This window comes from Zalophus californianus, chromosome 2 (genome assembly GCF_009762305.2).
Source record: "Zalophus californianus isolate mZalCal1 chromosome 2, mZalCal1.pri.v2, whole genome shotgun sequence".
Taxonomy (NCBI): Eukaryota; Metazoa; Chordata; class Mammalia; order Carnivora; family Otariidae; genus Zalophus; species Zalophus californianus.
The window spans coordinates 279,343-303,913 of record NC_045596.1 but is presented as its reverse complement, the minus strand read 5'-3'; the positions used below and the strand labels follow the sequence as shown (position 1 = coordinate 303,913).

Sequence of the window (24,571 nt, the reverse complement as noted above, 5' to 3'; positions counted from 1 at the left end):
TGAGGAGGGAGGCTGGCGGGGCAGCTGGGGTCCCCCACACAATCACAGGCCTTGTCCGATACTGGGTGAGGCCCCTGGCAGCACGTGGGAGCACCTGTGCTGGAGAGCGGGGGTCTGTTTGGGACACGCTGGCCTAACACTTGGACTCGTGGCAAGTCCTGTGAGGAGTGGGTTCTGCCCTGGTGTCTGGAGCCGGTGACCCTAGGCCTAGCTGCCCTGGCGTGGCCCCTGTCACTTCAAGGTAGACCCCAGAGGGAGCAGCAGGTGCCTGTGCCTTGTGGGACCCACGCCTTCTGTGGGTCCCCACCGCTTCTTAGGGAAGACCGCCCGTACAGGTGGTCACCCCTACTCCTCTTTACAGAACACAGGGGTCCCCACGGGTCATTCTCTCCCTGCAAGGCAGCACGCACATGAGCCTCAACAGGCACTGAGGCCACTCTGACTCATGGGACCCCCGTCTCTGCTCCTCACTGTGGCTGAGGACAAGCCTTATTTCCAGTTTCCCACCTGCCCAGTGAGGTGTTTTTTTTTGTTTGTTTTAATTTTATTTATTTACTTGAGAGAGCGAATGAGATAGAGCATGGGGGTCCGAGGGAGAAGCAGACTCCCTGCTGAGCAGGGAGCCCGATGCGGGACTCGATCCCGGGACTCCAGGATCATGACCTGAGCCGAAGGCAGTCGCTTAACCAACTGAGCCACCCAGGCGCCCCAACAGTGAGGGTTTGTTAGGAACCTCTACTAATCTTTGTGGACTCTGAATTGTTTCTCCGTCAGGTGTGTTTTCCTAAGTTCCCAAGTAGGTTTTAAGACGGGGGGAGGCCCTGTGGCTGTTGTCTAGGGAGGTGTGTGATTAGGAAGCCGCCTTCCTGCAGCCGCGGCTGTGTGAGCCCGGCTTGTGCCGTTTGTCCTAGGACGGGAGAGCCGCGTCTGCGGTAGCCGTCTGCTCCTTCCTGTGCTTCTGCCGGCTCTTCAGCACCGCGGAGGCTGCCGTGTACATGTTCAGCATGAAGCGCTGCCCGCCGGGCATCTGGCCGTCCCACAAAAGGTACGTGTGTCCCACTTTGCAGATGGCGTCCGTGGCATCACCCTCGGCTGGCTTGTAGCCGAGGGTGCTGGGAGGTAGGAAAACTTGAGGGCCCATGTGCAGACGTGGGCGAGGCCACCCAAGTTGGGGGAGTCGGTGCCCTCCTGAATCCTGGCTGGCCACCGGAGAGACACACAGCTTCAGGACAGGACCCCGAGGTATCTGACGGGAGATTTAAAGTAACTGATTAACGTGTTGAAGGTGCTAAATGAAGAAGGTAGGCAGGACCTAGGAGCACGTGGTCACTTCAGCAAAGACAGGAACTGTAAGTCTCGAACACAAATGTCAGACGTGAGAAAGGCAGTGTTAGTGGAGGCTGCCCCCCGCAGGCTCTCTGGCAGCTGAGGGAAGGGCCTCAGCCTCTTGAGGGCGGGGCAGGTGGCATTACTCAGACCAAAGCACAGGGAGGGATCATGGGAAGGGACTGAGCAGCCAGGCCTGCCAGGCCATCTCGGGCCGTTGCGGGAGGCAGAATGATGGGGAGGGCAACGTGCAGACACAGTTGCCAAGGAATTCCCAAAATTAATGAGACACCAAACCTCCAAAGCTCAGAGGACACAAAACAGGGTGAAACACTAAACAAACGTGCAGAAAATCCACTCAGATGCACCGTACTTCGTCTGCTGGAGACCCCACACACAGCTCAAAGGTCACCAGAGGGCAGAGGTACAAACCACATCAGAGTTGTTGTTGGAATCCCCAGGGCAACCAGTAAAGGTTCTAAATACGAGAGTTAGTAAGTCAGCAGAGGAAATGGACAGAGTTATAAAAAGCGCTCACTTACTTGAGGAAAAGACCAAAGAAGAACAGAAAGCAGTTAGCAAGACAGTGCGGTAGAACCTGGCCACAGTAGTGGTTGAGCTCTGAAAGTGCCCGTGAGGATCATCAGAGTGGATAAGAGAGCAAGACCCAGCAATGCCCTGTTTGGAGGAGCCCCACTTCTGCCGTCAAGACGGAGGAAGCTGGCATCAGCCGTGGAGGAGGGCCGTGGCACAGGTGCCGGGTGACTGATCACCACAGACTTAGCAGCTCAAAGAGCCCGCGTGTGCGTCCCCACCTCTGTGGGTCGGGTGGCCAGGCTGTGTTGTGTGAACCTCCCTGAAAAAGCCCGCTGCTCCCTCTCCAGTCCACTTCCGTGCTTGCTCGGGTTGTTGGCGGGACTCGTGCTGGGAGTGAGGTGCATGCAGGCCTCCTGTCATGTGGGCGAGAGCTCCCCAGGCAAGTCTGCTAGCGCAGTGCAGTGTGTGACCCACGCTCAGAAGTGGTCGCCCTTCCCTCCTGCTGCTTGGGAGCCAGTCCCCACTCCGTCCCCGTCTCGAGACAGGGGTCATGCCACGAGGGCAGGGACAGGTGCCTGGTGTGTGCGCCCCGCAGGTGCCGAGAAGACCACCCCGGAGAGCTGGAGGAGTGAAGCGCGTGAGAGCAGATTCCAGATTGTAGAACAGAGAGCAGACTTGAAGGGAGAGATGGGCAGTCACGGTTGTAGCACAGGCCTCAGTATTCCTGCCTTGGCGGTGGATGGGACGAGTACTCGGTCAGCTCGCGACAGAACACCGTGGGCAGCCATCTGGATGACATCTGTAGGGCCCTCCACCCAACAACCAGAATAGACCCGTTCCTCTCAAGTGTCCACGGACCATTCAGTAAGAAAGATCAGATTCGGCCTTAAGCTGCAGGCACAGAAGGGTAGTGGTCACGTAAAGTGTGTTCGTGATAGAGTTACACCAGAAATTGGTAACAAACGGGGGCGCCTGGCTAGCTCAGGGAAGCATGCAGCTCTTGCTTGGGCTCGTGAGGATGAGCCCCGTGTGGGCTGTGGAGATTGCTTTAAAATATTAAAAAAAACAAAAAACAAACATAGGTGGAAAATTTCCTAAACTTTTCAAAATTAATCCACTTCTGTATTACCCATGAGTCAAAGAAAAAGTCTCAAGGGAAGTTTAAAAACATTTTAAACTGGGGCGCCTGGGTGGCTCAGTTCGTTGGGCGTCTGCCTTCGGCTCAGGTCATGATCCCGGGTTCCTGGGATCGAGCCCCGCATCGGGCTCCCTGCTCCGTGGGAAGCCTGCTTCTCCCTCTCCCACTCCCCCTGCTTGTGTTCCCTCTCTCGCTGTGTCTCTGTCAAATAAATAAAATGTTAAAAAAATTTTTAAACCAAATGAAAAGTACATCAGATTTGTGAGATGAAACTAGAGCACACTGCTCCAAGGAAAGTTAGTCACACTGAGTACTTGTGTCTGTGGAAACCAGGTGCGGTGAGCCGACTGTCACAGTGAGTACTCAGGTCTGTGGAGACCAGATGTGGTGAGCCGACTGTCTCACTGAGTACCCAGGTCTGTGGACACCGGGTGCGGTGAGCCGACTGTTTGTCGCACTGAATACTCAGGTCTGTGGAGACCGGGTGAGGTGAGCTGACTGTTTGTCGCACTGAGTACTCAGGTCTGTGGAGACCGGGTGAGGTGAGCTGACTGTTTGTCGCACTGAGTACTCAGGTCTGTGGAGACCAGATGTGGTGAGCCGACTGTCTCACTGAGTACTCGCGTCTGTGGAGACCAGGTACGGTGAGCCGACTGGAGCTTTGGGGACATGACAGGCGGGTGACGTGGCATGCCTCTGGCCCTTGCAGGTACATTGAGTACATGTGTGACATGGTGGCAGAGGAGCCCATCACGCCCCACAGCAAGCCGATCCTGGTGAAAGCCGTGGTCATGACGCCCGTGCCGCTGTTCAGCAAGCAGAGGAACGGCTGCAGGCCCTTCTGTGAGGTCTACGTGGGGGACGAGCGCGTGACCACCACATCTCAGGAGTATGACAAGATGAGGTGAGCTCACAGCCTCCCTTGCCCCATGGCCGTCAGATTCATTCACTTTCTCTCCTCTGGGAGACTTTTAAGGAGAAAGTCTGCCAGAGCTGCAGAAAGGTGCCGAGGCCCTACCCGCGGTCGAGGTGGTGAGCAGGAACAGGCTCTGTAAGCCAGTCCCGCCCAGTGGGCGCCAGGTGTGGGAGGTTCCCAGGACCAATGTGCTGAGGAGTAGCTTCTTTTTTTTTGTTTAAGATTTTATTTATTTATTTGACAGAGACACAGAGGGAGAGGGAACACAAGCAGGGGGAGTGGGAGAGGGAGAAGCAGGCTTCCCGCGGAGCAGGGAGCCCGATGTGGGGCTCGATCCCAGGACCTTGGGATCATGACCTGAGCCGAAGGCAGACGCTTAACGACTGAGCCACCCAGGCGCCCTGCGTAGTCAGTTCCCAGAGCAACACCCCCTCCCAGAAAAATCTGGCAGGAAGACCAGCAAAATAAGAATGTGTGGATCTAAGCGTTGGTGCTTTAGGGGAGCTTGAAGTTCTTGCCAGGGTGCCGCAGCCTTCTAGGACCACTGCTCTCTGGAAAGCTGTGTGTGTGACTTAACGGAACCTTTCCTCATCATTCTGCTCTTTAGGGATTTCAAAATCGAGGATGGCAAAGCAGTCATTCCCCTGGGCATAACCGTGCAAGGGGATGTGCTTATTACAATTTACCACGCCAGGTCCACCCTGGGAGGAAGACTGCAGGCCAAGGTACGTGGGCGCTCAGACCACCCTGGGCTGTCATTCTGTGAGTTCTCGTGGAGGGTTCTCAGGCCCGGTGTTCAGTGAGAACTGCCTTGTGTAGCCCAAGGCAGAGGGGATTTTAGCCCAAAACACCCGGAGTTCCCCATACTGCGGGATGCTGTCTGCATGGGGCGTCTGCTGAGTTATGGCTTTGGGGCTGCCCTACCTCAGACCCCGAGAAGCTGCTTGTCGGGAGGGCGCTGTATATGAGACTGTCAGAGCCTGTCAGCTGTGAAGTGTGCATCTGCAGTGTGAGCGGGTGGTGTCCTCTCCAGCTCGAGGGTCTCCTGTCTGCACTCTGTCTGCAGGTGGCATCCATGAAGATGTTCCAGGTCCAGTTCCACACGGGCTTCGTGCCTCGGAATGCAACTACTGTGAAATTTGCAAAGTATGTGGGTGTCACACGTGGGAGAGGTTGGGAGGGTCAGGTGCACGGTGCCTACCTGCCGTGCACCCTGTGTAAATGAGTGCCGTGCGCTGGACGCTGGTGGGGCGATGTGGTTCACGCATGGCTGGGTCACCACACTGAACTCTAGTCCTGGGTCTTTCCCCACTTCTGAGCGTGCCCCGTGTCCAGTATGTGGCACTTCCATTGGGCCATGGTGGCTGCCACTGTGCACCTTGGTGACCTGGGGACTGGCATGGTGCATTTCTTACTAGAATTTAGTCATCTGCGCCCTGAACTGTGGTATAAACAGCTGAATGGGCATTTATTGCTTTTTTTTTTTTAAAGATTTTATTTATTTATTCATGAGAGAGAGAGAGGCAGAGGGAGAAGTAGACTCAAGGAGCAGAGAGCCTGATGTGGGACTCGATCCCGGGACCCTGGGATCATGACCTGAGCCGAATGCGGACGCTTAACGAGCTGAGCCACCCAGGGCGCCTTGTTTATTGCTTTTTAACATGTAGAGTACTTAGGATGTGCAGAGTACTCTGCTAAGCACTGAGGTTGGAGGTTAATTAAGAGAAGTTCACCATCTGGGGTTAGAGATAAAAGCAGAAATTCATACAGTCGGGGATAATCCCCTTGACTTACCAGGGCTCTTTAGTTTCTTGCATTCCCAGATTCATCACCTTGTTAGAGTAATGCATGAGGGCCTCACACAGCACACCCGGCCCCCAGTCCATGGTGCGTATGCAGACCTTCTATTTGAGGTGGAGGTGCCTAGGTAGCGGGACAAGTCTGCATAGCGGGCATTTGGGACAGAGAATCCCAAGCAGACTCCCCGCCCAGTGCGAGCCCAACTCAGGGCTCCATCTCACCACGCTGAAGTCACGACCTGAGCCGAAACCAAGAGTCAGACGCTTAAGTGACTACGCCCCCCAGGTGGCGTTCTTTCCGCTTTGTCTCACACCTGCCACCCGAGCAGAAGTGTTGTTCCAGGGGTGAGAGGGGAGCTAGTGGCGCAGCTCTGGAGACCACTGCGTGCAGCTGCCCAGGACCCTGTGCCCCTCTCCTACCCAGACACTAAAGGGAACATTAGGACCCACCCCCGCAGCCCTGGGAGGCCTGGGGGCCGGAGGAGCAGGGGTAGTTACTTCTGACTTAGGGACTTCTGTGAGGGCTGGAAAGAGAGGGCATTTTTTCCTGAACGTCCCAGTATGCAAGCACAGAACTTGGCCGAGCTGTGTTTTTGGGCCGGTGCATTACTGTGTGCAGTGCTTCCAAACATGGACTATGTAGTTAAATTAGAAGAAAGCTATTGAGTGCCTGATTGATGCAAAGTGTGAGTCTCCTGTGGGCAGGATCCATTTTGCAGAGGTGGCTGAAACAGGACAGCTTGAGAAAAGAACTTGGAGCAGTGTTAGCGGGTCCATCCTCGAGACCTTCTGTCACTGAGGGAGGGTCCCCAGTGTGTTTACGTGGGCAGAATTGCAGTTCGTGGCACAAGGCAGCATTTTTGTTTCTAAGCCAAGCATGTTGGCCCCTGGTGCCCCCCAGTGAGGCCTGGGCCTTAACGCCCTCCTGAAGTGCAGGGCGGGGTCGCAGGGGTTGTGGCCCTGCTCGCAGACCCTCATTGTTCCCTCACTGACTTGCTGGGTCAGCTGGGCAGGCCCGGGCCCGGAGGCCATCTTTGGGGACCAGCCAGGGGGGCGAGGTGGGGGATGGGTGGCCACCAGCGTGGTACCCAGAGCTACCCCCAAGGTCCTGTGGCCGCTGGAGCTGAGCCGGCAGAGGTCATGTGCTCCTTTATGTGGACCCCTGCCTCACTCCTTCCTTGGGGATGGGGGTTTGGGCCTCCTCTGGTCCTTGCTGGACTCCCCCTTGACTGACATTGCTGCCTCGGGGCTTACCACCGCGGTTCCCACAGGAGCCGCTCCTGCCTGGCGGTGCGGTGACCTGCGTCATCTCCTTGTTGTGGGTGTCTGACCTAGAGAGGAAGAAGGTGTGGGGTGGCCTGAGAGCCTGAGGAACTCCCCTCCTGCCCACGTTGCCCCAGCAAGAGGAGCTCGGCTTCGGGCTATTGTTGCCCACACAGCTGCTCTGTTGGGTTTCCTCCCCTTGCGCAAAGGTGGTTTTGTCTTTGGAGGAGTGGGAAGGACTGAAACCAGTGGACGTTCCACATTAGGGTCACGCATGCTTGCTGATTTTATTTCGTTGGATCCATGGAAGTAAGACTTAAAAGGCTGCCGGGCTTTTCCTACCCAGACTGACCACCCAGTCTGCCCCCACGTCTGCGGCCCCACTGCCCGGTGGCGGTGGTTCGTTTTGGGGTATGGGTGCCACACGGACATCACAGAGGACCGTGGGCCCCTCCTTCCACAGCTTGGGTCACTAAGGAACCCGCTGCCCCTTTGGAAACGATAAGTAACCACCCAGAGATGTTAGGTGGCATAAGAGAAGATGAAGGCTGGGAGCCTGCTGCCCAGCTGAAGAACAGGGCTTAGCAGCGTGGTTGTGAACGTGTTATCAGAGGTGATCTTAGGGAACATGGGGGAACACGCTGGAACCCCTAGAGAGGGACAGAGCCCCAGAATTCAAGTTCAGTGACCCGGCAGCCGTAGCCCCCACCGCCAGCCCCGCAGGCGACGCCGGCACACCCGCTCTTGGCATCCTTACCTTTCCCCTCTCCCGCCAGCCATGGGCCCTGCTGCCGCTCCCCTGCCGCCCTTCCCCCTTCTGCAGGGTGTTCCAGAGGTCTTGGTTTGACGGGCACTTGTGAATAGTTGGGGATTTTTGCCAGGGTGGACAGCGTCGTTTTATGGAAACACGCATTTAAGGTCCCTGAGTGCCCTATCCGGATCACGGGACCTGAGGGGTGAGGGCCGCCAGTGCTCCCTCGGCAGAGGGCCAGGGTCCCTGCCCGCGCACCTGCCCCGGTGAGCACACGTGCCGTTTTGTGCTCACTTTCTGGTTCATGTGGGCTGGCTGACCCGTGAAAGTCCTTCCTAACTGGCGTCTGGTCTCCCCCTGCAGGTATGACCTGGATGCGTGTGACATTCAGGAGAAATACCCGGATTTATTCCAAGTGAACCTGGAGGTGGAGGTGGAGCCCAGAGACAGGCCCAGCCGGGAGGCCCCACCCTGGGAGAGCACCAGCATGAGGGGGCTGAACCCCAAAATCCTGTTTTCTAGCCGGGAGGAGCAACAAGACATTCTGTCCAAATTCGGTGAGATCCTTGTTTTCCAAACACACAGCAGGTGGTGCTGCCACCACGGGAAACTCCCGGGGGCTGGGCTTGCCCCCGTCCCCGTGTCCGGCTGTGCACCGGCGTACGGAGACCCAGAGCCCCCACTTGGGACCTTCCCCGACACCAGCTTTCACGCCTAACGTGCTCGCATTTCCCGGGTTCACACCGCCACGGCTGCTCCCAGACCCCCAGGACCGTGGGCAGCCCCTGTCCTGGGGGTCATCATGGGCCAGCTGGGGGGGTGGTCAGGTTGGAGTCGTTTGCTGTTTCCAGCGTACCTGGAAGAAGTCAAGGCTTTGTTCCAGACCCACAGGGCACAGCGGGGCAGACCGTCCCTCTCCGGGTTGGTTATCTCGTGAGCAGTTAGAAAGGGGCACGTGCAGCCCCAGGTGGGCAGGACTTGAGGTCTCGCTTGCTGACTGCGACAGAGTCGTCTTCGTGTCTTTGGTTTGCGTCTTACATTCCCTTCCCTGAGAAGCGTGTGTGTCTGCACGCATGGTACGGGGCAGCAGCTGAGCCGACACGGAGCTGCTCACACACTGGATCCTCTTTGGTGGTCAGTGCAGGTTTCCCCGTGCTTTGGAATCGGGCGTCCGGCTGTGTGGCCTGGCCACTGCACGAGACACTTCGCAGCCCAGGGCCTTGGCCGCTGCAGGCGATGGAGGCATTCTGGGCCGTTCCTGATGCGCCCTTCCTCCCGCAGGGAAGCCAGAGCTCCCCAGGCAGCCCGGCTCCACCACTCAGTATGACGCCGAGGCAGGATCTCTGGAAGCTGCGCCTGCGGAGTCTGAGTCCCCACAGGGCAGCTGCACGGACTCCAGCCACTTCCTCCACACGCTGCATTGGCACGGTGCGTGTGGGGCCGCGGGTGTGGGGGGGGTGCGCCCTGGGCCTCACTGTGCATCTTCTGCCTCCCACTCTTTCCCGGCCCTCCGCCCCGCGGCCTCCACCGAGGCCTCACCCTGCCGTCCGGGCTGCTATGCTTCTCTTTTCAGAGGAAAGAGACACAGAGACAGGCCCCGAAGGTCACTTTGCCAAGGAGAGCGCGTCAGCCCCAGCCGAGGACGCAGGTGGGAGTGAGCCTTCTGACGAGGAAGCAGCGACGCTCTCAGCCGAGAGCAGGGATGCGGCTGACGAGGACACGCCAGGCCCAGCAGCGAGGACGCAAGAGCGAGAGTTGATTTTTGACGCGGCCACGCCGGCCACTCCAGCCACACTGCAGGAGCCCACGCTGCAGGACAGTGTCGACCTCCTGGGGCTGAACTCCGAGGCCGGGCTGGCACCCCCCATGCAGGCCTGCGGGGCAGCTCCCAGTACCGCCGACCTGCTCAGCCGCCTCCTGGGGGCCCCTGACACGGCTCCGGAGGTCCCCCGCGGAGATCTGCTAGGTGGCGAGGCCCCCCTGCTCTTCGCAAGCCCGGCCCCTTCCTTGAGCTCACAGAGCCCGCCCCGTGAAGGGCCGGCTGCAGCTGGTATGTTACTCCATCTGCCAGGGGAACAGAGAATAGCGTTTTAGTAGTTTGGCTTTGTTGTCAAGATTACCTGGGAGGGGCTTCTGGGAATGGACGGGGTGGGGTCAGTGCCCGGCCCCTTGGCCACCCACTGGGGAGCAGCCCCGGGCCTGCTGGTCAGACTGCAGACCCAGGCCAGCCGCAGACCAAGGCTGCTCTGCGGGGCAGGCTCCTGAGGCCCCTCCGGCTCTCCCGTCCCAGGAAGACGGGACCCTCCCCTGTCCCGGGGGAGTCTCAGGCGAGGGCATCCTAGCGTCCAGCACCTTCTTGGAGCCGATGCTGTGGCCTCAGCCTGGGTCTGAGGGGCTGTGGTGCTAATGGGACTTGCTCAGCTTTCCGGCTGATGCTTTGGGCCGAAGGCGCCTACACAGAGCCTCACCTCTGCCCACTTCCTGGGTGTCCTTCCGCAGCCGACCCGTTTGACCCTCTCCTGCTGCCATCTGGTCCAGACACCCAGCCCTGCTCCAAGCCTGACCTCTTCGGTGAATTTCTTAATTCAGAATCTCCTGCCGCCGCCCCCGCGTCCTTCCCCTCCACCCACAGCGCCCCACCCCCAGCCTGCAGCACCGACTTCCTGCACCTGGGTAAGCACTGAAGTTGGGGCCTGGGAGGTGGGCGGTGCAGTCACCTGCTGTGGACCCTGGGCTGATGGAGGGCAGCTGTGGGGTCCCTCCTTCCCTGGCAAGGTGACACAGCCTGCAGCTGTCCACCCGTGCACTCTGCAGGGTTTTAGAGGAGGCAGAGGCAGTTTCTGGGGGCACCAGCATGCAGCCACAAGTCCATGTGGCTGGCCACGGGGTGGGAGGTCTTCGAAGACGTGTAGACCCTTATTGTTGCTCTGAGCAGCGGCTCCGCTTGCTGACCCCCCTTGTCCAGTTGGTTGGTTCGGTGACCACGGGATGTGTCCTTGGGCCCCTGAGGAAGAAGGAAGCCGGTCGGTGTGGCCGAGCCCAGCGCAGCTCCCAGGGACCCTGGGGATGCGTGTGCTGAGCCCTGCTCACATGAGGGGGACGGAGGGTGCTCTCCCAGCCTCCCATAGGGGGACTTATGGCTGCCTACCCCCACCAGGGGGTACCCCAGATAGCTCTGCTGTCTTTCCAGGGGATCTACCGGCAGAGCCCGGCAAGATGACGGCCTCCACCAGCCACCCGGATCTGCTAGGAGGGTGGGAGGCCTGGGCCGAGGTGCCGGCCCCCACGCCTGCTGCGGAAGGTACGTCTCAGGTGGGACCCCACTCCCAGAGAAGGAGTGTGGGCCAGGAAGGCTCAGCGGAAGGTGGTGGAAGGGGTCCCCGAGAGTGCTCCGTCGTGTTGTCCTGTGTCCCGTGGCTCCTTTGCCTCCTGGAGGCCCCTGGGCCTCACGGTTCTGAGGTCTGAGATCATGACCTGAGCCAAAACCAAGAGTCAGACGGTCAACCAATTAAGCCACCCAGGCACCTCTGGAATTCAAAGTTTTTTTTAATTGATTTGTAAGAACTCTGTATATAGGAACAGCTACACTTGAAACGACCGTATAATGTTCCGTCCTGGGGCGCACAGTGGTGACTCATTCTGACCCTCAGTGTCTCACGTTCAGAATACCCTCCAGCTACGCCCTCGTGAGGAACATCGTAAAGCACGTTCACACGTAACATGGGTTCTGGGAAGTGGGCCTCCAGGGTCAGAGCCGTGTGAGTTGGTAGACTAGCTTCTGTAAGGAGGCCGTGGACGTGGACAGCCGTGTCTGGGGCTGGTGTGGGCGCGCACACTAGCTGAGTGCGGCCTCAGGAGCGTCCCGGGGGTGCATCTTATACCTTCTGCCCTTCTCCAGGTCCCTTCTTCCCTCCAGGAGGCCAGCCTGCCACCCCCGGCCCCCCAGCCAGCTGGACCAAGTCTCAGAGCCTGGACCCGTTTGCAGACCTCGGTGACCTCAGTTCTGGCCTCCAAGGTGACGTGTGGGGCCCCGAGCACTGGCCCATGGCAGGAAGGTGCAGTCTGTGTGGCCCTGCTCCCTTTGCAGGGGTTGGCAAACGAGCCATCAAGCGCGTGCGGGCCGTCTGGGGAGCAGGGACTTGGAACCCTGGAGGGGTGGACAAGACGCCCCACCCAGCGCCTGTGTCTGCTGCCCTTGGCCTTGAAATCTCCTGGGGAATGGGTCCTCCGGGTCCCTCGGTCTCCTCCAGACGCATGTGGGGCGTTGAGTACCACGAGTATCTGGACGGGTTCCTTATCCTTGGTGATCAGCAGGCAGGTACAGCTCCAGGCTGCAGATCGTGTCTGCTGGGAAGGCTCATTGCTCAAGCAGGCCCCCGGGGCCCCAGGTGGTGGCGTTCTCCTCCCACAGCCCCTCATGGCGCCTTAGCTAGCCTTCACCCTGGTTTGGAGACTCATGTTCCTCGGTGCTGGAGAGACTCTTGGCACCTTGTACTTTCTCGTTCCCCTCTTATGACGCGCACTGGGTCTCAGGACCGCCTCCCGTCCCCTGCCCCTCGTCTCTGCTACATTGGGGACTCGCTCTGCGTCTGTCCGTTGAGCCCTGTGGCTTTCCTTCTTTGAGTAGTTCCTGGCGTTTCAGGTTGCGTCGTCTCTCTCTGAGGGCATTCCTGGGAGTTTGGGTTTGCCCTTGGCCTTCTGCACCTGCGTGGCCTGTGTCTCTGGCCACTCACACCGGGGTGGGCTGCCCAGAGCCTCCTGTTGGGGGGGGCAGGACCTCTCAGGTCCCAAGTGACCTGTCGTTGGGCTGGAGCCTGGTCAGGGCTGCACCGGGGCCCCAGGCCCTCCATCACACGCCCTCAGGAAACGGGATCCTGACGAAAGCTGATGGAAAGAAAGGAGAAACAGACAAACTCAGACCCTGGTTGTAGATGTCAGACCCCTCTCGACAAGTGATCCAGCTGCTGGACCTGAGGTTGGCACAGCGATGGAGTTGCTGGGGGCACCCCCCGCCCGGCCCCACCGGCAGGGCCCCACACCCTGCGGTGTTCTCGGCCCTCAGCACCGCCCGCACAGACCACACCCCCTCCCAGGCACCTCTGGGTCTTCGTCGAGACTCTGATGGTCCCCTGACCACATGGACTGGAAACCAGGAATGGCAGGATAACCGTCCGTCTTCACGTGCTTCGACGATGAGGAGTGAGTGGGTTATTTAGGAAACAGAATGGCGCACTGAACCAGGTGAACGTGGACGCGGCTCGGCCAGGGGTTCGCAGCCGCAGTGGAGCCTTCTGGTCAGTATCAGGAACCTTCCCTTCAGGGCGTCTGAAAAGATAGCAAAATAAACCCAAAGCAAATAGAAGGAAGGAAATAATAACCAAAATCCATGAAATAGAAAACTGATGAAACAAAACCTGGTTTTTTGAAAAGATCAGGAAAGCTCAAAAATCAGTAAAACTGCAGACAGAGCTCTACTAGAACAGATTGAAAAGGACGACCACCCAAGGATGGGGACGTCCCTGCGGGGACAGCGCGGGCGCGCGGGCCGTGGGCACGGACATCGGCCGCGTCCTCGGGGCTGGCCTACGGCAAACCCAGTCAGCGCAGAGCCTGTTGTGGGAGTATCTTTGTAACTGTAAGGAAAACAAATTCACACTTGAAAGTCTCCCAAAAAGGGAATCTCCAGTCCTAGATGGAGAATTTCATTGGAGAATTTGACCAAATGTTTTAAGAATTCATACCGATTCCCCAGGGTCTTCCAGAATATGGGAAGAGGAAGGAACATTTTCCAGTTGATTTTAGGAAGCTAGCATTACCCTGATACCAAAACCAGAGTCTGTACAGAAAAAAAAACTGCAGGGCAACGTTCCTCATAAATATAGACGCAGACTCTGAACAAAACACGAGCTTAGAGAACTGTCCTCACACGGGGAGTTGTGCACCACAACCAGGAACGGGGCTGGTTCACCGTCCCACAGCCGGGTAATGGTCTGCCACACCGTGGGCCCAGCAAGAGCGGTCAGCACCCCTGTCAACAGTGCAGGGAAGGCTGTTGGTGGTAAGCAGCATGGACTTGTGTGCTGGGACTGCAGGCGCAGAGCCGGTGAGGGCGGCCCAGGCCGCGGCAAATGGAGGGGCAGACCGTGCTGACGGGTCTGTAGGTTCACGGTTCTTACCAGAAAGTCCAGTGAGGGTTTTGGTAGACACGGACAAGCTCGTGGTAACATTTATTTGGGAAATCAGAGGACCTCGAGTGGCTGAAATATTTCTGTAATGGAACAGGAATGTGGGAGCGTCGCTCACCCCCACCCCCGGCTTTGGGCTTTTAAGCTGTAGGTGCTGAAATCAGCACTACCTGGTGTTGGAGTCAAACAGAGCAGGGGACCCACAAGTGGACCCACACACGGGTTTGTGATGGAGGTGCAAACCCACCACAAATGGTGCTGGAGCGATGGACCATCACAGGCAGAAAAGTGACCTCAGCCTCTAAAGCTCAGCCTCACACACCGGGCGGCTCCACATCGGCTCTAGATTAAGGTGTAAACATGAGACACTTCAGCGTCTGTGGGAGGGTAACATGGAGGAGGAGAAGGTCTCTGGAACCCAGGGCATGGTTTGCGTGTCACACGAACCACAACGGAGAAAACGATGCTCGTCGTCATCACGGTGTGCTTCGCTAAAGATTGAAGGGTGGGAAGACAAGCTATGGATGCGGAAAACACGTTTTTGAGCCCCGTGTTTGCCCTGGAACTGACTCCTGGGATACATGAGCACGGCAGCGAACAAAAGGCCATCCACTCAGAACACGGGAGGCGAGTGTCTGTGCCCAGCGCGGGGGCCGCCTGGCTGGGGGCCACCCCAGGGCGTGGCGTGGCCCCAGGTGCTAGTGGGGGTGCGAGACGGCTCAGCCGCTCCACCACAGAACTGGGCGGTTTCCAACAAAACTAAGTGCAGCAACTACTTATCCCAGAGTCACGGCAAAATTTCGTACGTGGTGTTGATAGCGACTTTGTAACTGCCCAAAACTGGAACCAGCCCTGAGGTCCTCCCAGGGGTCAGGGATTAAACAAACCGCGTTGCGTCTTTACCACAAAATGCTGCTCAGCAATAAAAAGGAGCAGGTCCTGCGTGAGAAGCACCAACTGCAAAGCTTACTCTCTGATTCCGTCTCTAGAACATTCTTCCCCTAGGACGGGGAACCAGATGAATGTCGTGATCTGGTGCTTATGCGCGTGTGTGTGTGGTCGCCGTGCACACACGCACACGCTCACGCTGGTGTGCACGTGGCAGCTGGTGCAGCCGGGACCTGGGGGCCCGGAGCTGGTTGTACGGCTGTGCGTTGGTTTCAAAATCAGCAGTTAAAGAAGCAGCTGTGCGTTCTGAGGGTGAGTGGGGAGGCGGTGCCCGCGCTTGTCTCCGCGCATACCTGCTGTCCCCCAGCCCCTATGGACGTGAAGTCCCGGAGACAGCAGTGCCCCTGTTCGTAGCAGCTTCACGGGGCGCAGCAGCCATCACGCGTTTGGACACTCAACCCGCTGTGAACTATCTCCCCAGGCTCACCTGCTGGATTTGCTCCTGGGGGTTTCAGCTCCAAAACAGCCGCTCCTCCCACGGGTGGCAGCTCCTGGCAGCAGACAAATCGGTTCCCGACCCAGGGCACCCCGCGGCCCCCCCAGTCCAAGCCACCCCCCAAAGCCTGTGCACAGCCAAGGCCTAACTATGCCGCCAACCTGAGTGTGATCGGCAGCCGAGAGGAGAGGGGGGTCCGCGCCCCCAGCTTCGGTAAGTCCTGCCTAGGTCTCCTGTGTGTGGCTTTTTCAAGTTTCCTGTGAAGCGGTTAGTAAAGCGGCGTCCTGCTTTGTTTCTCCCACTCATGGCCCGACCTGGGAAGGAGTGCTCAGCAAGGCCCAAGTCTGTTCACTCGGCGGGGGCTCCCGCGGGGTGGCAGGAATTGCTGCGGCCAGGCCCACGCCGTCCGGGAGCCCACAGCTGTGTCTGTGACGGGGACGGCACATCCGCGTTGACCCCAGGAGGTGACGGACGAGGCTGTCCTTCGAACCGAAAGGGTCGTTGAGCTAGAAACTGTTCTGCAGGCTGCAGACTTGGATGTATGCCAGTTGGCAGGCTGCCCATTTCTGACGAACTTTTCTTCCAAAGCGTTGGGGCAGCGGTGGGTCTTGCCCAGTGTGCGCCCACGGGCAGAGCCCCCGGCGCATTGTCTGTCGGCCAAGCCTCCGTTCTCCTGTAGGTCAGAAGCCGAGAGTGTCAGAGAGCGACTTTGAGGACCTGCTGTCCGACCAGGGCTTCTCCTCCAAGGCTGACAGGAAGGGGCCAAGAACCATGGCCGAGATGCGGAGGCAGGAGCAGGCGAGGGACACGGACCCACTCAAGCTGAAGGTGAGGGAGGCTGGGTGCCCCGGGTCTGCAGGTGGGGGGGCTCCTGCGGACATGATTGGCCTTCACTCTGAGCCAGCCAGCAGCCGCCTCGTGAGGCTCCCGACTCCCGGACACGAAAGGGTCTTGGTCCAACATGTTTGCAGAGACAGACAGCGTTTCTGTTTACACTTACGTGTGTTTTTGGACATGTTTTGGGGTGATTAAGTGTCTCGCTGCTCTGGAGATGGCTTCGTGATACAGCTCTGCGGGGCTGTCTCGTTCTGTGTGCGGTGTGGTCAGGCCCAGGGAGTGGTGTCCACCGTGCCTGGGTGGGGTCATCACAGAAACTGGGGCATCAGGTCTGGGTCTAGGCCGAGCGTCTCACGGTCAGAGCCTTGCTCCGTGCGGTGGGTGGTTTGTGGAGCCATTGAAGGGATGGCCAGCGGCTTGGGGGGCCAGAGGGGGCAGAGGCCCCGATCTGCTCTCCACAGCACCTGTGCATCCTGCAGCTCCTGGAGTGGACCGAGGGCAAGGAGAGGAACATCCGTGCACTGCTGTCCACCCTGCACACTGTGCTGTGGGATGGCGAGAGCCGCTGGACACCCGTGGGCATGGCCGATCTGGTGACCCCCGGGCAGGTGAAGAAGCATTACCGCCGTGCGGTGCTGGTGGTGCACCCGGACAAGGTGAGCGCTGGGCGGGGGCGGGGCATGATCGGGGCAGGGGCGGTGTGCCCGGAGCAGGACTAAGGCCTCCTCTCCCTGGTCCGGCCCCCAGGCTGCGGGGCAGCCCTATGAGCAGTACGCCAAGATGATCTTCATGGAGCTGAATGACGCGTGGGCCGAGTTCGAGAGCCAGGGCTCCCGGCCCCTCTTCTAAGCCTTTTGTGATCGAGGCTGCGTGTGTGGCTCACGGAGCCCGAAGCTGCTGAGCTCAACCTCCGGGGGCCCGTCCGTGGCCGTCACGGCGTGGGCTAGTGTGGCCACCCCGGATCGCTGTGCCCACTGTCCTTGGTGGACTCGACAGATGCCGCTCCCCGGCATGAGAAGAAAGAGCATTCCAAAGCCTCTGATTTTCCTTTTCTTTTTCTGGTCCAAAGGAAACGTTGATTACGCGCCCCCCATAACTGTCACGGTTTGTGATTCCTTTCATTTTGCCCAGTGGCCAAGGCCTCTGCCTGCGGTAGAGTGCACTGCTCAGCTGTCCTGCCCTGAACCCCGTGCGTGAACACTCCTCCTGTGTGTGATCAGCCTGGCGGCTGCCTGTACATATTAAACTATTTTCTCATGACGCTTGTCTTGGCGCCGTGTGACCTTCTCTGGGCAGTGGTGCCATCGTCAGGCTGGTCTCGGCCCTGACCACGGAGATGAGCACAGGAACCCGCCGGCGAGCAGTGGACTCAGGCCTCTGTGGGCCTCTGGGCAGCGTGGCTCTGGGTCTGGGGGTTGGCCCTCACCGTGAGCACTGGACAGGCCCCACGGTCACTGCTCATGGCCAGAACAGAACAATGCTGGCCCATGTTCACGTCCTGCTGGGTCCTTCCTCTGCAGAGGGGGGCGGACACGGGCTCTTCGGACGCTGTTGTTGAAATTCAAAGCAAGAGCTTGCTTTGATGAGAAGCCTGTTGAGGAAGTGCCGGGTGTCTGGTCCTGCGTGGTCAGTGTGTGTGCGGGCTTGTGGCGGGGGGGGCACCTGTCAGCACGAAGCTTTGGTCAGAAGTGACTTTACAAGCTCCTAGGGTCATCCTGCTTCTGTCCTGGGCTGGCCTGGGCCGAAGCTGCCCTGCAGTCTGGTCAGTGCTGCAGGCCTCGGGGAGCTCGTGTGTGGTCCCTCCTTGCGAAGTTCAGTGTGATACCGAAGAGAAGGAAGATTCCGTGGACTGGAGAGGGGCAGCCTGCGTCCCGCGGCCCATCGCATGGGTGGGATGTAGGAGTTGGTGTGGACTTGAACCATTGATCAGTAAGGCCTGAGTGTCAGCAAACACCAAGTGGATGGCTCTCATCCAGGCTGCCGCGAGCCCAGCACCGATGTCCCCAGATAGAGGCCTCGCCTAGAGTTGGACACTCTGACCAGAAGCTCAGACCCCACCTTCCCCTGCCAGTGACCACGTTGGCCCGAGACTCGCCAGCCCTGTGGGTGTGTGGCGCGTGAGGCCCGGGGCCTGCAGGAAGGAGAGGCTCTGGCCTTGTGCCCTGGGGTCCTGTGGCCACGGGACCAAACCAGAGGCTGGGACCCCGCCTGCCCTCTGGCCCTTGGGCTTGGCCCCCTCCGCTCCCCCCCTGGCACCCCTGCAAGCTCTGAGTCTGGACGGAGGGTCGGGGGAGAAGGTAGGTCTGGGCCTTGGCGCCATCCCTTTGCAGAGGTGACGGGTTCCCACGGTGTGCTGAGTGACTCAGGCTGGTGCGGGCAGGCTCCCTGTGTTTCTTATGTGTTCGCTGCTATTTTTAGTTTCCAGTTCTTTTAACAGATAATGAGCAGCCTAAACAGCTTCAGAGATTTCACATCAGAGCTGCTCTGGATCTGGCACCAGGGCCAGACCCTCCAGGAGCCCCTCCCCAGCCCGTGCTGCCCTGGGAGAGGGGGGGCTGCAGCAGCCCGCCCGCCCCCTTAGTTTCTGCCCTTGGTACCGGCCCTAATTTACTGTCTTAGACATTCCAGAGGTTTCCAACTGCCCGGCCACAGAGCTTTTAGCCTCCAGGCCACGGACCCAGTGTGGGGGCTGTTCCAGTGCCCTGGCCTGTCCCCTGACTGTGGGCCGCAGTGATGAGTACTGCCAGCCCATCACGGGTCCTGGGGCAGGGGGGCGATGGACTCAGATAAGCGACCCAGCACAGGAGCTGCCTCCCCAGGCCGCCCCCATCTATAAACCTAGGACCCTGTGTCCACCCCGGGTCTGCAGAGGACGCCCCCACCCCCAGTGACTGGCGTCCCTGGCCGTGGAGGGATACCGCTCTGGGTGTGTGGCCCGCGCCCCCCTCCCTGCCTGCTCCCTGAGCCTGGGGTCCGGGCCGTGGTGTTTGTGGATTTGTCTTTGTCCTCGTTGTTTCTAGCAACTGCTGTGTGTTTATTGCGGCGACTTCGGGGTGGTCTCTGTGGTTCCCGTGCGGGATGGTCTGGGAAGTCTTCCCCCTGCCAAGGGGGCCCCTTCCAAGGCTGGCCACACCCTCGGGCAGCGCAGCCTCCGGCCGCGAGGCCTGTGTTGTTGGCTCCAGTGCAGAAAACGGCCCTGAGGAGCGCCTGGCTGGTAGAGCACACGACTCTTGATCTCAGGGTTGCGAGTTCGAGCCCCACGTTGGGTGTAGAGATTACTTTGAAAAAATAAAATCTTTTAAAAAAAAAAAGGAAAAGAAAACAGACTTGAATTGTTTTCGCCTCGTTTCTGGCAGATGCTCACTTGTGGGAAGTAGATGCTCGCTCATCCCATCCCCCTCCAGTGCTTGTGGCCAGGTCCGAGGGCCTTTCTGAGGGGTGGGGTCCAGCCCAGCTGCCCTGGTCACCTGCCTGCGGCCCCTGAGACAAAGGCCCTCATCCGGGTCCCCCCAGGGTAGATCCATCAGGCCACTAGAGTGGCGGGGTGTCCCTGCTCAGCCTGCCCTTCCTGGCCCAGCTGCCATGGGGCCGAGTCCATTCACTCTGGGGTCTCCCTCAGAGACCTTCTGGGACCCCACCCCATTCCCTGCAGCCTGTAGGGTGACCACTGGGGCCTCAGGCCTATGTCCCCGGGTCTGCAGAGGGTCCTGGGAGATGCACCCCACCCAGAACTGTGGGGCTGAGAACCCTGGGCCAAGAGGGATCCTCTGTCCCGTCACTAACGCTAGCTTGGACCCCCAGCAGATGTGGGCAGACCCCAGGGGTGCCGTGGGTACTGCCGGGAGCAGCCTGGGCCGGGCCTCCCGGTCTTGGTGACAAGCTGCTGGGACAGGCAGGCTGGAAGAAGAGTGTCTTGGCCACCAGGAGGGCAGAGCAAAGACATGCGCACACGGTCTGGTGTTGGTGTCCAGCCGAGCCTTGTGGCCCACGCACTCAGGCTGGGAGCATCTCCTGGGCAGCGAGGAAGGCCCGGACAGGGTCTTCTCCGAAACAAATCCTGCTGGGTGGGGCCCCTTGGGGAGGAAGATCCCCTCCCCCCACCTGGAGCAGCGGGAGGCTTCATTCTGCTGGGCTGGGCGGGGCACAGGGACCCCCAGCGGTGGCCAGAGGTGTGGCCACGGCCCAGCTCAACCCAGCTGCGCAGAAGCGCTGAGAGCGTCTGCGGGCTCGTAGCTGGCTCGACCAGGGTTGTTGATTGGTCAGGGTGGAACAAGGGTGTCCCCAGGTCAGACAGTTTGCTCGGAGGTGGAGAGGCAGGGCTGTCTCCGGGAGGAACTGTTGTCCAGACGCAGCTCACTGGTGGCCCCCTGGGTAGGCGCCTCAGTGCAGTGGGGGGGCGGTCTTGGAGGCTGGTCCACGTTGTACATGTGTCATTAGGGCAGACGGTGCCCGCAGTTTGGACAAACACCTTTATCTGTTCCATCATCGGGGGAGTCGGGCTGTTTGGCTCTGTGTCCCCCACTGAGGAGCCATCAGCCTCTTCACGGCCCCTGTACCCTTTGGTTTGGACACGGGCTTCTTGCCAGGGTGCTCACGTGCCATCCGCTCACTGGGCACACACCTTGCTGACCACCAACGTGAGGGCAGGACAGAGGCCCTTCCTTGGGGCTCGGGGGGCCCCTGAGTCCAGAAGCTGTCAGGGCCCTGGGTCATGTCCTGCAGGGTTGGAGCTGGCCTGGGTGGTGTGAGCCCTTCCAGAGAGGTAGCCTCCCTGGCAGAGCCTGGCTGGTGAGCATTCACTGTCGGAAAAGGTCTGGGAAGGAAGGACAGGGAGGTCCTGCGTCGCTGGTGCCAGTGACCCTTGGACGGCAGGAGGGCTCCGGTGCTGAGCCCCCAGGCTCTGCTGCACCCTTCACACACACAGGCCTTCGGGGCACCGTCAGAGCAGAGCGTGGGCCACGCCCCGGCTCTTCTCCAGCTCAGGTGCAGCCCAGACACCGTCTCAGAAACAGGGGGAGTGTCCACCCCTGCTGCCGTGGTCCCAAGGACTTCTACCAGGAAGCCCCCCCGACTCAGCTCTCAGCAAGCTGTGCCCCGGAGCTGGGGGGCTGTCCTGGGCCCCAGTCTGGTGGGGGAGAGATGTTGGGGGGGGCATCCAACTGTGGCCAGCCCAGCCCCCCTGCTGCCCCACCACCCGCTCTTGGTCTCTTTCCCCCAGGGTGGCCTCTCCACACCTTCACCCTCAGCTGGCCTGCCTACCTGGGGCACCTGTCCCCTTGCTCATAGGGGGCTCTGCAAGCAGGGTCCCTTGGCTCCATTGTCCCCCAATCCCGAGCTGCACCCTCAACCCTGGTTCTGCCTGACCCCACAGCCAGCATTCACACCCATATCCAGGTGGGTCTGACCCTAGTGGACACTCCTCCAGCCACAGCCCCTGGGGAATCAGTGTGGGCTGGTGAGAGGCCTCTGGGATGTTGAGGGCAGTGTCGGGGTGGGGGCCCGGCCAAGTGGATGACTGCCCATCAGCTGCCCACAGGGCTGAGGTCAGTGTCAGAGTCTAGCCCTCCATTCAGCCCTTGTCCCCCACTTTGCACCCCTTGCGAGCCGCACATCCCAGCTCCAGGCTCACCTGCCAAGAGCCAAAGCTGCGGGGGGGCATGAGGCGGTGCTGACTGGGGGCTGACGGGTCAGTGCAAAGGGGGCACCTGTCCTCAAGGACAGGGGCTCTGCTGTGAGTTGTCACAACTAGAGGCTGAGCCAGGGGGTGCAGCCCAGCGCCCCTGCCGCAGCTCACGTGTTCGGCCACCTCAGTGTCAGGCAGGAAATCCAAGCCGTTGTCTGTGTAGGTCTTTACCAGCCGCCCTTTGAAGCAGCAAAATCGGACTGACAGATGGTCCCCAGACCAGCAGCCACTCGGCTGCCCCAGGGGAACGGGGTGGGGGTGAGCCCCTATCACAGCAAGCTGAGGACACTCTCGTCCCCAGAGGTCACAGAAGGAGCCATGGAGCCTGGCACCTGCGTCTCCACCACACCCAGCTCCTGGCCGGCTCTGTCCAGGCCTCTGTCAGAACAGGTGGATGGCATGGCCGCCACCCGGCCTCCGCCCTTTCAGGCACCACTCGCCCCTTCCCAGGAGCTGGAGAGAAGGGGGCAAAGCTGTGTGGAAGGAGCTGTTTGGGGAGACTCTGGCGCGAGGGGGAGGACACAGGTGTGTCCACTGGTAGACCTGCCCCAGCTGACGGAGCATGATGCACCAGCGGCCGTGTTGCGAGTGGGCGAGGGTGGGGTGGGCTGGGGGGTGGTGCAGAGCTTGGACAGGACAGGGCACTGCCAGGGCAGCCAAGGGGCCACTGGAGGACAGTTCTACTTGTGGAGCTCCCCTGCCCCAGCCCAGACCCTGACCTAGGATTGCCTCCACTGGCCACGTGGGGCAGAGCCCGCATGGGATCATCTTCCTGGACACAGCCCCCAGGACAGGTATAGGAGGGGTGGGAGGTGGTTCCAGACGCTCAGCCAGGTCCTGAGCAGGCTGCAGGCCAGGACACCCGGTCCCGGGCGGCGGGTCTGATGCCCCCCCGCCAGGGGTAGGGCTGCCCCCAAGGCTTCCCGGCGTCCTGTTGGCCAGGACAAGGCACTGTCCACAGTGTGGCCTGGTTGCCTCTTCCCATGGGGTCCCAGCGGTACACCGCGTGCCCCTGCCCTGCTGGCCTGGAGCACCAGCCCTTGGGCGGCCAAGGGGGCTGGTTGGTCCTGTGGTGTGGGACGCCTTCCGTGTTTATCGTCCTGTCTTCTGCACGCAGTCCTGGGAGTGCCTCCCTCCCCAGGTCTGAAGTCCTCAGGAGGGGCGCCGGGCCCTCTCGGGTTCCCACAGAAGCCCTTGCTTTACGGCCAGCGCGGTGAGGTTGGGTGGGCAGTCTCCCTCTCTGTAGCACAGTATGGGGTCACACCTTCCAGATGCGCCCCTGGCCCCGGACAGGCGGTGTACCACCCCCCCCCGCCCTGGATCAGGACTCATTTCCATTCTGCTTGGAATGCGGCCTCCCCAGGTCTAAGTGACACTGGGTCATTCAGCCTGAAGCCCAAATGTCTGCTGAGGCCTGGCTTAGACATCAGCTAATGAAGCCCCCCAGTCTCCATTCCCCCCCCCCCGGTCTCCGTTCCCCCCCCAGGGTCTCCTTTCCCCCCCCCAGGCTCCATCCCCCCCCCGTCTCTGGTCCCTGCCCCCCTCCCCCGGTGTCCGTCCCTTGGATGTGTGGTGAACCTCTGCCATGTCTCAGCCTTCGGCTCCTGGAGAAATTGGGCCAGCAGCGGCCTTTGCCTTTCTCACAGCAACCGCCCCGGAGCAGCACCTGGGAAGGACAGCAGTTAGTGCATGGGGGTGGGGGTGGGCAGAGTGGGAGGGTCCCCTGTCTCAGGCTGGCCCCGGGGGTGGACGGAGGAACAGGTAAGGGTCCTGCAGGCCTGGGACCCCAGAGGGCTCCACTTTCCTGAGTGGGTGCAGGCCCAGCAAGGGGCTCCCTGTCCACCCCCAGACCACGCAGGAGCCCTTGAAGCAGTGGGGGGGGGGGACCGGGTAGAGGGAAAAAGGGAAGAAACCCTGGTGTGGGGCTTTCAGGGGTGTGAGTGTTCCCACGGAAGCCGATTGCAAGCCACCGAGGGAAGTCACTGAACCTGACCCCTCTCTCCAGCTCGGCACCCGTGCTGGGCACACACCAGACTGCAGGGACCTCGAGCTCCCGCTGAGAAGGAACTGCCCCACGGCGAGGCCTACACGGGCAGTCCTGCAGGCACTGAGTTAGCCACCTGACCTCCCCAGCCCCTGGACCCAAGCACAGCCAGAAGGTCAAGACCCAGGAGGCAGGAGGATCCAGCCAAGCCCTGCACCTCCTTCCCAAGTGAGCCAGTGGGCATCCCAGCAGGACCCAGGGGGGCCTCCCTGTGCTCCGGGTGTCACTGGACAGGGGTCTGGGTCTGGCAACCACCGGGCAGCCTCAGCCAGCCGGGCCGTGCCTCTGTCTGGCGCTTGCGTTCCTAAGAGGGGTTTCTCTAGCCTGGAGCGCCCCTGCAAGGGCCAGCTCTGTTGTTGGCTGGCCGAGTCCGGGCTGGATCAGGGTCACTGGCTGACTCTGCCCCGCCAAGCCTCCAAGCGACTCTGTGCACCGCCCACCCCCCGCAGGACGCCAGAGGCCCTTTCAGCGCCCCTGCCAGCCCACATTTGTGGCTCATGCCTGTGCTTGTGCAGGCAGGCGTCCAGTGTCTGGGGCTGAGCCTGGCTCAGGTCAGGGCTGGGAAGTACAGTGTGGAAGGAGGTTCTGTTACAGGGACCCACTGGGCTTGGTCCTCAGGGCAGGTCCGGTGGCTCCTTGGAGGGTGGAGGAGGCCTCTGGGGTGGTGCAGAGTGAACTTAGGGGGTGGGCAGGAGAACTTGGGGGGCC

The 24,571-nt window shown here is 60.4% G+C and overlaps 1 protein-coding gene across 8 annotated transcripts in view; it reads left to right on the top strand.

The window, feature by feature from the left end:
• GAK (cyclin G associated kinase) overlaps positions 1 to 17,396 on the top strand; it is a 56,021-nt gene extending 38,625 nt beyond the window's left edge. For 5 of the 8 annotated variants that reach the window (XM_035726023.1, XM_035726018.1, XM_035726019.1 and 2 more), the window contains 14 exons: positions 912 to 1,045; positions 3,711 to 3,905; positions 4,525 to 4,642; positions 4,984 to 5,063; positions 8,094 to 8,287; positions 9,012 to 9,158; positions 9,304 to 9,780; positions 10,230 to 10,403; positions 10,888 to 11,031; positions 11,629 to 11,745; positions 15,285 to 15,512; positions 15,979 to 16,127; positions 16,616 to 16,792; positions 16,884 to 17,396. In XM_035726023.1, the coding sequence (XP_035581916.1) occupies positions 912 to 1,045; positions 3,711 to 3,905; positions 4,525 to 4,642; positions 4,984 to 5,063; positions 8,094 to 8,287; positions 9,012 to 9,158; positions 9,304 to 9,780; positions 10,230 to 10,403; positions 10,888 to 11,031; positions 11,629 to 11,745; positions 15,285 to 15,512; positions 15,979 to 16,127; positions 16,616 to 16,792; positions 16,884 to 16,985 (2,436 nt within the window). In that variant the 3' untranslated portion in view covers positions 16,986 to 17,396. The remainder of the gene's footprint in view (positions 1 to 911; positions 1,046 to 3,710; positions 3,906 to 4,524; positions 4,643 to 4,983; positions 5,064 to 8,093; positions 8,288 to 9,011; positions 9,159 to 9,303; positions 9,781 to 10,229; positions 10,404 to 10,887; positions 11,032 to 11,628; positions 11,746 to 15,284; positions 15,513 to 15,978; positions 16,128 to 16,615; positions 16,793 to 16,883) is intronic. The other 3 variants (XM_035726022.1, XM_035726021.1, XM_035726020.1) reach the window with 3 other exon arrangements.
• Positions 17,397 to 24,571: the final 7,175 nt, after the last annotated feature.